This window comes from Somniosus microcephalus, chromosome 5 (genome assembly GCF_052327205.1).
Source record: "Somniosus microcephalus isolate GS21.2 chromosome 5, FLI_Smic_1.0, whole genome shotgun sequence".
NCBI lineage: Eukaryota > Metazoa > Chordata > Chondrichthyes > Squaliformes > Somniosidae > Somniosus > Somniosus microcephalus.
This window is the reverse complement of record NC_140991.1, coordinates 170,720,820-170,732,024: the sequence shown is the minus strand read 5'-3', so window position 1 is coordinate 170,732,024 and position 11,205 is coordinate 170,720,820. Positions and strand designations below refer to the sequence as shown.

At 49.6% G+C, this 11,205-nt stretch overlaps 1 protein-coding gene across 1 annotated transcript; it reads left to right on the top strand.

The window, feature by feature from the left end:
* The first annotated feature begins 7,390 nt into the window (after positions 1–7,390).
* LOC147117437 (putative histone H2B 4) lies at positions 7,391–9,687 on the top strand. Its single transcript, XM_085989370.1, has 2 exons — positions 7,391–7,448; positions 9,395–9,687. Exons 1-2 carry the CDS (start codon positions 7,391–7,393, stop codon positions 9,685–9,687), a joined length of 351 nt encoding a protein of 116 aa, XP_085845496.1.
* Positions 9,688–11,205: the final 1,518 nt, after the last annotated feature.

The window sequence follows — 11,205 nt, the reverse complement described above, 5'->3', positions numbered from 1 at the left end:
CATCACTGATACTCTCTCCATTCGTCATTTTCTGTGTGACACCGGAGTGCAGTGCAACATTTTACCCGCGTCCGCCCTCGATGTGCAGACGGGGAATCACAGCCCCGCCCTTAAAGCGGCCAATGGCGGAACAATTCGGACCTTCGGCAGACGGCGAGTGGAGTTGTGCCTCGATGGGCAATGCTTTCACTGGGAGTTTGTTACTGCCAAAGTTTCCCAGCCCCTCCTCGGCGTGGATTTCCTGTGCGCCAACAGCCTCCTGGTCGATGTTAGGAACCGGCGGCTGATCAACGCAGCAACTTTTAATTCTCTTCCGTGTTACCGCAGTAACACTACGTCACACACCGTCTGCTGTGCGTTCCCGACTCCTGATGAGTTTGCTCGCCTGCTCAGCGAATTCCCCGACCTGACAAGACCCACGTTCTCCTCCACAGCCACGAAACATGGTGTGGAACACCACATCACCACCAACGGCCCCCCGGTCTACGCACGGGCCCGGCGCCGAGAACCTGGCAAGCTGGCGGTCGCAAAGGCGGAGTTCGCAACCATGGAACGGTTAGGGATTATTCACCGGTCGAATAGTCCCTGGTCTTCACCCCTCCATATCGTCCCGAAGCCTGGCGGTGGATGGCGGCCATGCGGCGACTATCGACGACTAAACGATGCCACCACTCCTGATCGGTACCCGATCCCCATATCCAGGATTTCTCTGCCCATTTGGCAGGGAACACCGTGTTCTCAAAAGTCGACCTCGTCCGGGGCAACCACCAGATCCCAGTTCATTCACGAGACGTCCAGAAGACCACAGTCATCACCCCATTCGGCCTCTTCGAGTTTTTACGGATGCCATTTGGGTTAAAGAACGCCGCCCAGGCTTTCCAACGCCTGATGGACTCCGTGCTGCGGCACCTCAACTTCCTCTTCGTCTACCTGGATGATATTCTAATTGCCAGTCCTACTAAGGAAGAACATACCTGTCACCTACGCACCCTTTTTCGACGCCTCAGCCAACACGGCCTGATTATCAACCCGGCCAAATGTCAGTTTGGCCTGCACCAAATTGACTTCCTGGGGCATCGCATCACCTCAGAGGGAGCGGTTCCTTTACCTTCGAAGGTAGAGGCGGTGACATCCTTTCCACGCCCGCAGAACATAAAGGCCCTGCAGGAATTCCTAGGCATGGTAAACCTTTACCACCGTTTCGTGCCTAAGGCGGCACTACTCATGCAACCCCTGTACGAGGCCCTCAAGGGCAAGACTGGCAAGAACCCGGTAGACTGGACGGATGACATGGCCCGAGCATTCGCCGACACCAAAAGCGCCTTAGCCAACGCGACTATGCTGGCTCACCCACTGCCAGGAGCCACCATCGCCCTCACCACCGACGCATCGGACTACACAGTCGGTGCCGTGCAACAGCAGTGGGCGAACGGGGCGTGGCAGCCATTGGCATTCTTCAGCCGTTAACTACGGCAGAACGAGAGAGCATACAGCACGTTCGACCGGGAGTTGCTTGCCCTTTTTCTGGCCATCCGCCATTTTCGGTTCCTTCTGGAAGGATGTCCTTTCACCGCTTTTGTGGACCATAAGCCGCAGACTTTTGCAATGTCCAAGTCCACCGAACCATGGTCAGCCTGACAGCAGCGTCAACTGACCTACATATCCGAATTCACCACGGATATACGGCACGTGGCCGGTAAGGACAACCTGGTGGCAGCCTGCGTCTCCTGCGCGATCGTCAATACGGTTCATTTGGGCATCGACTACACCCTCATGGCAGTGGACCAAGCCTCAGACCCGGAAGTCCAAGCTTACCGAATGGCCGTCACTGGCCTCCAGTTGGCCGACGTCAAGTTCCATTCGGCAGATACCACATTGTTGTGTGACGTCTCCGTGCAGGAGCCTCGCCCTGTCGTGCCGGTCGTCTGGCACTGCAAAGTGTTCGACGCCATACATGGGTTGTCACACCCTGGAATGAAGGCCTCTCAGAAACTGATGTCAGCAAAATTTGTATGGCATGGCATGCATAAAGATGTCTGCGACTGGGCCAACAACCTGCGTGGTCTGCCAAAAGGCCAAGGTACAGCGCCACATCAAAGCTCCGTTGGCCGCCTTCACAGTTCCGGAGCGACGTTTTGATCACGTCAACGTGGACCTGGTAGGACCACTCCCACCCTCCCATGGTTTTTCACACATCCTGACTGTAATGAAATGTGTTTGGCTTGCCTGTATTCGTTTTGCACTCATGTATATTACCCTCCCCCACACGGTGTATAGTTTCACTTCCTCTTTCCTGACTAACCTGGAATGTTCCAGGTCTTGGCTCTTGGCTCCACCCCTGACTTCTCTTACATAAAGATCCCAGGATCTTTATGACTCATTACTGCGAGCCAGTCAGTGTGTTGAGATGTTAGCTCTGATCTTAGTGATTAAAAGCCAACTTGTTAAAGTTTATAACTTCTAGTTTTGTGGTTATTGAAGGCACATCACTGACCATGGTTGACCGCACCACCAGATGGCCGGAGGCGGTCCCCCTGTCATCCACTACTTCGGCGGACGTGGCCAGGGCGTTCATTTCCTCCTGGATCGCCCGTTTCGGAGTACCCACCGATATTTCATCAGACAGGGGACCGCAGTTTTCCTCCGAACTCTGGAATGCAGTGGCCCAAGGACTCAGTGTCAAAATACACCGCACCACAGCCTACCACCCACAGGCGAATGGCCTCTGCGAATGCTTCCACCGGTCAATGAAGGCCGCCCTGAGAGCCAGCCTCCAGGACGCTGGATGGGCAGACAAGCTACCGTGGGTCCTGTTGGGCCTTCGCACGGCCCCCAAAGACCTTCACTCTTCATCAGCGGAGCTTGTGTATGGTCAGCCGCTGTGGGTCCCAGGGGACTTCCTACCAACATCGACGAAGCAATGGTCAGCGTCTGCCCAGCTTGCTAGTCACCAAGAGGCGGCCAGATGTTTCGCACCGGTGCCCACTTCGCACCACGGGCCGCAGAGGTCACACGTTCCCACGGAGCTTCACAAGGCTGAATACGATTTTATTCGCCATGACGCACATCAGGATCCGTTCAAGGCCCCATATACCGGTCCCTTCCACGTGTTGGAAGCAGGGGACAAAACCTTCACGGTAGATGTCGGTGGTAAACCGGACCACATTTCAGTCGACCGCTTAAAGCCAGCACATTTGGACCTCGACCGCCCCGTCGAGACAGCACAACTGCCGAGATGGGGTCGGCCACCCGTCGTCGTTATGGCAGGCCAAGTGCGACCGCCCGCCAGACCGCCAGCCGCCCAGCAGCCTCCGCCTCGTGAGTACAGGAGTCGTTCTGACAGGCTTGTCAGGCCCCCTCACCATTTGACTTTGTCCGTTAAAGCGAATTCTGGGGGGGCGCATGTGGCAGAACCACTGAATGACGCTGGCTAACTGTATATAATTCTCTTTAACGATGTTGTAACACCAGCCTAAACCTATACCATTGTGTTAGGCATTACTGTGTTTTGTATATAGAGTTTGCATGTACGGGGCGTGGCACCTTTAAGAGCGCGGGAAAACGCGGGCAAACGCGATGACGTCACGTTGCAAACCACGGGACTGCCCAGTCAGTCCTTGTGGCATCTCCTTTGAGTAAAGACCTGTTTGATTGTTCTCTTGTGTCGATCTCCGTTATTCATAGGAATTTGTTAATTCCTACAGTAGGATGTTTTATTTAATGAAAGTTGCAATATATATGCAAATTGTTTTCCAAGTGAATGAACATTCTTCAGACTTCAGTCCAGGCGCAATGAGTCCTGGGCACAGTGTCAGTGACGGGTTCTGTGACAGCTTCTGTGATGCGGCGCTTTTGCCTGGCCAGCTGTGCCAAAAAGACTTCTTGTATGCTGCATTACTGAGGCCATGAGTGCCGGCAACTCCCATGAACTGTGCTTTGCTGTTGCTGCCTAACAGCTACATTGCCAACAGGTACTGCTCACTTGTAACAAATTATTGGCCTTTAATTACTGGTTAATTGTTGATAATTACTTCCACAGTTAGTTAGAGGGCTCAGTGCAGCTGCGTTCACACTGGCTGAAGGAAAGTTGTGGCCAGTGAAGGAATTGTGCCGAAGGTGCAGCAAGAAAAACAGGGGCAATGTCGTGACTGCAACTACCAATTTCACTTAGCAGTAGGGTAATTTTTCATGTGTTAAAAGTAATGTCTAATTGTAATGTAAATCCAAATTATTATTAAAGATAGATGTTCAATAAAGAAAGAAAGATAAAGAGAAGCAACTGAAATTAGAAAGAAAAACACTGGGTAAGATATTCCTCTTACTGCACTTGTGTGGTGTATCGGATCGCCTGGGCACAGCAAATAGAGGGAAGTCAGTCAGGGAGAATTGCACACCCAAGCACAGCTCACTGAATATTCCATCCATTCATTTGAATGGGTGGAAAATCGCATGGGATCCATTACAGGTGTGTGATCCTCTCCACCTCAATTTCTTCTATTTGCTGTGTCCAGGTCGTCCCACACACCCAAATACAGTAATAATAAAATCTGACCCAACAACTTTTTGTGACAGATTTTGCACATGTTTTCTGCGGTACCTTTTCGTGAGTAGGGATTTCCAAGACTCGTGGAGTATCTGCTGCATCTCTTTTGCGATTAAAAAAAAAATTAGGCCTTGTTTGGGAAATAAACTTATTCTGACAAAGATAATTGTTTGAAATCTTCTCGAGATTCATCAGGAAATATCAGTTGTTCCTCTAAACTCAGAAAGGTCATCACATGGTAACTGACATACATTGGTCTGCTCTTAAATTCCCTGAGAAGAAAAATAAAGCAAAGGAAAGAGAAGTAGCTCAGGGTCCCACAGAGCCCACCTACTCTCTTTTTTTTTAAATTTTGCAAATGTCATCCTGCTTTGTGAATGAATGCAATTGCAGAATTCTCCGAATGTCTGAGATGCCACATGTCAGTTCATTTGTCTTTGAAAGACAGGAGACATGCTGTTGTTTAGCGCTAGTTTAAGGCATTTAAATAACTTTGATTTGTTTAACTCTCTAGGTTCCTTTGTTATCTTAAACAAGTGAGAGCTACATTTGTTGGAAGATGTTGCTGGAGGCTGAGATTGATTCAATTATTTTTGACTAGGTTTTGATAAACCAGAATGTGGCCAATAGAAATTCTCAGTTTTTAATTAGTTGTCAGAACATTACTTATGTCATTTATTTTAATCTGTTTAAGGGAATCTGATCAATTTTAATAGTTTACTACAAAGTAATTTCTGTCAACTACTCAGGACCATGTGCTGTTGATAACACCAAAGTTTGTGTGATCAAGTGGAGATTCCCTGTTTTACATGGCAACAGTGGGCACCTGCACCACTGGGGCACATCTAAGGTGCCAAACATGTTAGAGAGGCTAGAAAGTCCGGCACAAATAGCCAGTCTGTGGGGGGGGGGGGGTGGGGGGAGCGCAGGGAGAATTGTTTCACATATCAAATCAGTCAGTAGAACCTAGCTATCAAGTACATGCTTAATTACTGACACACGATGGGGGGACGGTGGCCACATGGATGTTGTCAATGACTCTTTGTGAAATGCACTATACATAGAAACATAGAAACATAGAAGATAGGAGCAGGAGTAGGCCATTCGGCCCCTCGGGCCTGCGCCGCCATTCAATGAGATCATGGCTGATCATCCAAACTCAGTACCCTTCTCCCCATATCCCATGATCCCTTTAGCCTTAAGAAATATATCTAACTCCTTCTTGAATATATTTAATGAATTGGCTTCAACTGCCTTCTGTGGTAGAGAATTCCACAGGTTCACCACTCTCTGGGTGAAGAAATTCCTCCTCATCTCTGTCCTAAATGGCTTAACCCTTATCTTTAGACTGTGACCCCTGGTTCTGGACTCCCCTGCCATCGGGAACATCCTTCCTGCATCTAGTCTGTCTAGTCCTGTTAGAATTTTATAAGTTTCAATGAGATCCCTGTTATGATTCTTAGGATCCATGAAGAAAGTCTCATGAAATAACACTGGACGGCCAGCTGGTGGCACCGTCCAAGGAGTATAAATACTTGGGCGTGGGCCCAGCTTGCCCAGGACATTGTGTAAACAGGAACTAATGAAAGATAACTAGATCTCCATGTTTTGAAACAAGTTGATTAAAGACTTGCTTTATACTCCAACCAAGTGCGTAGTGAGTTTTATTACGTTAATCCCCTCTCATTCTTCTAAACTCCAGCGAGTATAAGCCGAATCGACTCAATCTCTCCTCATACGTCATTCCTGCCTTCCCAGGTATCAGTCTGGTGAATCTTCGCTGCACTCCCTCCATGGCAAGAACATCCCTCCTCAGATAAAGCGACCAAAACTGCACACAATACTCAAGGTGTGGTCTCACCAAGGCCCTCTACAACTGCAGCAAGACATCCTTGTTCCTGTACTTGAATCCTCTCGCTATGAAGGCCAACATACCATTTGCCTTCTTAACCGCCTGCTGCACCTGCATGCTTACCTTCAGTGACTGGTGCACAAGGACACCCAGGTCTGGTTGCACTTCCCCTTCTCCCAATCTATTGCCGTTCAGATAATAATCTGCCTTCCTGTTTTTGCCACCAAAGTGGATAACCTTGCATTTATCCACATTATACTGCATCTGCCATACATCTGCCCAATCACCCAACCTGTCCAAATCATACTGGAGTTTCTCGGCATCCTCCTCACAGCACACACGCCCACCCAGCTTTGTGTCATCTGCAAACTTGGAGATATTACATCTAGTTCCCTTGTCTAGATCATTAATATATATTGTGAATAACTGGGGTCCTACCACCGATCCCTGCGGTACCCCACTAGTCACTGCCTGCCACTCAGAAAAAGAGCCGTTTATTCCAACTCTTTGCTTCCTGTCTGCCAGCCAATTCTCTCTCCAAGTCAGTACCTTGCCCCCAATCCCATGTGCTTTAACTTTACACGCTAATCTCTTATGCGGGACCTTATCGAAAGCCTTCTGAAAGTCCAAATACGCCACATCCAATGGTTCTCCCTTATCTATTCTACCAGTTACATCCTCAAAGTCACTAGTCATGTCATGCTGCTGTTGCCATTCAGTATGAATTGAGATTAAAGTGCTTATCCTACTGAACAATGTACAGTATCTAGGTTGATGCATCTCGGTTGATACATCTTGGTTGACAGATCTGTGGACAGCAAATTGGCCATTACTGCAGTTGATCCTTATGCTACCCTGGAACCAGTAGCAGTACAATCAAAGCGAAAACATTAACTGCCAATGGTAATGTCATATGGTGGAGATTTGCTACAGGTGTCCTTACAGAGGTTGATACCACCAAAATTTGCAATTGTCTCTTTGGTGATGCAGAGACCATGGAGGCAATTCACGAAGGCCATTGTCAGATAGTTGTGCCAGGGCCAAATGATAGGGGTGAGCACCTAATGGTGGGTTTAACCAGCTGGTTCTGGTGCCAGCTGATCTCCCTGGAATAACTTGTTTCATCTTTTTTGCCTTTAAGCATGAAAATCTGTGATAGAGATGCTTTGAAAACATATAGAAAATACCCATTAAAAAAAATTATGAAAAATTAAGAGCTCTCATCTCCATGTGCAATAATATTGTTGGTGTTTAATGCCATGGGGGCAGGAAGGGAAGTTGTGTGGTCAGCAGTTTAGTGGAAATGGGGTCAAGGGAGCCGAAGTTTGGTCTCACATTCAAATGAACTTGGGTAGGGCATGAAGGGAGATAAAAGAGAAACTAGAGAAAGATATGAATCAGGGCTCAGGCAGGGAGATTTGTGGGCGGGGTGGAGCTGGTGGAGATTTGTCTTGGTTAACAACAGGAAAGGAGGGATGCAACAGAGGCAGCTGAATAGATGGCATCTTTATGGCAAAGATGTCCATAAACTCCTCACATTTGTTTTTGAAAGTAACGGTGGGGGGTGCAGGGGAGAGGGCTTTAAGGAGACAGTTAGTAGCGGCTATCTTTGCTTTACAGAAGGCTCCTGAAGTAGTGTACAGTTTTGGAAGAGGGCAGTGAGACTGGGTAGCACTTAATATGAACCTGCCAGATCTAGTGATGGATAGCTAAACCAGTGTGTGGCAGATACATGCAGGTCTGTGCACCTTAGACTTGAGGGAACAAAGATAGGGGCCATACCAGGTGAAACGTCAAGGATGGGAGAGAGTAAAGGTTTTAATGGAGACAAAGGTATCAAAGGTGGAGGAGAGAGCATATTTGAGCAGATTTGATAGATAGGGAAGTAATGGCGAATGGTAGGCCAAAGGCTGGCAGTTGTGAAAGTGCAAATGTAAGCCATTTGGGTGAGAGTTTTTTCAGGTGCAGATAGTGAAGGAAGTGGGTTGGAAATGGATAGAATGATGTAGGTGGTGAGGGATACAAAGAAATGGTTGGACATGACCTTGTGAGTAGAGAGGCCATATGAGATGGCAAGGTCGAGGGGTGACATTGAAAATGAGTCAGAGAGTTTATATGGATGGAGAGGTTCAGGGAGGATAGGAGGGCAGAGAAATTAGGGGAGACAGGGCAAGGTGAGCTGAGATGGAGCTTTAAACCCCAAGGGTAAGGAGTCACTCAGTGAAGAGGTTGAGGGAGGAGTGGAGGGAGGAAACTCAGGATGGGCCTTTGGGGTGGTAGAGAATAAGAGTTTCAAAAGAGAAAATAGAGCTTGAAAGATTGATAAGGAGACCATTGAAGAAGTCATGACTGGAGGTGATAGATTTTAAATGACACTCCCATGGCATTGCTCACTGTGAGTTGGAAGTTTTATAAAAACATGGATATTGTGCATTGCCAGGCACACTAACAACAGCATTGAGGGTATTTTTGGATATGGCATTACAGGGATGGAGCCTTGGAGCCTTACAGTGTGCTCCGAGGGCCTGGGAGCATTGAGAGGGAGTTCCCAGGGTTCCAGGAAAACCAGAGAGGGGGATTCTAGGAACACTGAGGCAAGTGTGAGATTTGGAATCATCTGGACAGAAAATCATTGGTGGGCAGTAAAATTTCATGGACATGCTCCACAAATGCACTATTTGTGTGTTTGCTGATGTATCCACTCATTAATTAATACATATAAATTTCCATAAATAAATATTATCCCATCAAATGCTTGAAGTTCATTGTTTTATGCGGTTTCCAAGATTTTATATGAAAAAAGATCATTGAGCCTCAAAAATTGTTGAGATGAGATTTTTTACAATCAAAAGCAATCTATACACACACAGCTGTTATTATTCCTCCTTATTTTTCTTTAAGGAGTTCATAATAGAAAATCACAACTTTGAAATATTTGTATAAATCCATCACTTGCCTAAAATGAAACCTTTGAGATGTCAATTTCCAATTTCTTTAAGTCTTCTGGGAAAAGCAAAGGCATTTTCAAATCCTCACAGCAAGAGGGGACAAGCAGGCTCACCCCGACACCAGCATCTCCTCCAAGGCCATGAGCATCATGAACTCCTTTGTGAACGATAATCTCGAGCGCATTGCAGGTGAGGATTCCCACCTGGCCTATTACAACAACCTCTCGACCATCAGCTCCTGGAAGATACAGCCTGTTGTGCACCTGTACCTGCACCTGGAGTTGGCCAAGCATGCAATGTTGAAAGGGACAAAGGTGTTGACCAAGTACACCAGCTCCAACTAAAACTCTGCAATGAACTCAAAAACACACCCTTCCATCCTTCAACTCCTGTTAATGCATATATTGCATGCTGGGAAATTCTGCAAAATGCACATGGGCGGACTGCACAGATGTGATTGAAAGTTTTCTCTTACCTATTGTGAGGTTTAAAAATTATCCAATCAAAGCCCAGCCTTTTGAGGCAGGCTAAGGTCTTCGAAGCAAAACTTTATTAAAAGATACAAAAGACAATTCAATGGATAAACTATTTTTTTATTTGTTTACTAGCTGGAGTGCCCGGCGGTGCCGAGGCTTTTTCGAGGGCATGTTGTTGTTGGAAGAGAGAGAGAGAGCAACTGGGGGGGAAGAGAGAGAGCAACTGGGGGGGAAGAGAGAGAGCGACTGGGGGGGAAGAGAGAGAGCGACTGGGGGGGAAGAGAGAGAGCGACTGGGGGGGAAGAGAGAGAGCGACTGGGGGGGAAGAGAGAGAGCGACTGGTGGGGAAGAGAGAGAGCGACGGGGGGGAAGAGAGAGAGCGACTGGGGGGGAAGAGAGAGAGCGACTGGGGGGGAAGAGAGAGAGCGACTGGAGGGGAAGAGAGAGAGCGACTGGGGGGGAAGAGAGAGAGCGACTGGGGGGAAGAGAGAGAGCGACTGGGGGGAAGGGGGGGAAAGGGGGGGAAGGGAGGGGGGGAAGGGGGGGAAAGGGGAGGGGGGAAGGGGGGAAAGGGGCGGGGGGAAGGGGGAGGGGGGAGGGGGGAAAGGGGAGGAGAGGGGGGAAAGGGGAGGGGGAAGGGGGGAAAGGGGAGGGGGAGGGGGGAAGGGGAGGGGGGAATGGGGGAGGGGGGAAAGGGGAGGGGGAAGGGGGGAGAAAGGTGAGGGGAGGGGAGGGGGGAGAAAGGGGAGGGGAGGGGGGAGAAAGGGGAGGGGAGGGGGGGAGAAAGGGGAGGGGAGGAGAGGGGGGGAGAGGAGGGGAGGAGAAAGGGAGGGGGGAGCCAGCAGACCCTCTCCTCTCTGCCGGCGGTGGCTACGCTGAGCTCCGTGCCGCCCCACGCACTGACATGCCGAGCGCAGCGCCCTGGTCAGACCGAGCCCCGCCCTCCTGAGGCGGCTTGAGACGGCCGATTGCAGCTGGCCGGGCCCAGTTGCCTTGGTAACCCTCCTCCCCTCTCCGCCTCCCGATCTCCGGGATCGGGCCTGAGCGGCTTGAGACGGCCGATTGCAGCTGGCGAGCCCGGTTGCCGGGGTAACCCTCTCCGCTCCCCCGCCCCCCCCCCGCTAACCTGCTCGCTTCCCTCTGGCCGCGCCCTGTGTGAAGGTGCGCGTGCGCCGTGCAGCACGAGCGTGAATGAAGCCCCAGCCAGCCTTTACCAAGATGGCTGGCTGCTGGTTCGGAATCGGGCCCAGCGGGGGGGTGGGGGGGGTGAGGGGTGGGAGGAGATTGCCACAAAACAATTGCCTAGGGTCCAGCATGGCTGGCAACAGACGCCCAGGCTTCGAGGCCTACCTGCAAAAATGGGGAAAGGTAGGAAAATTAATGAGA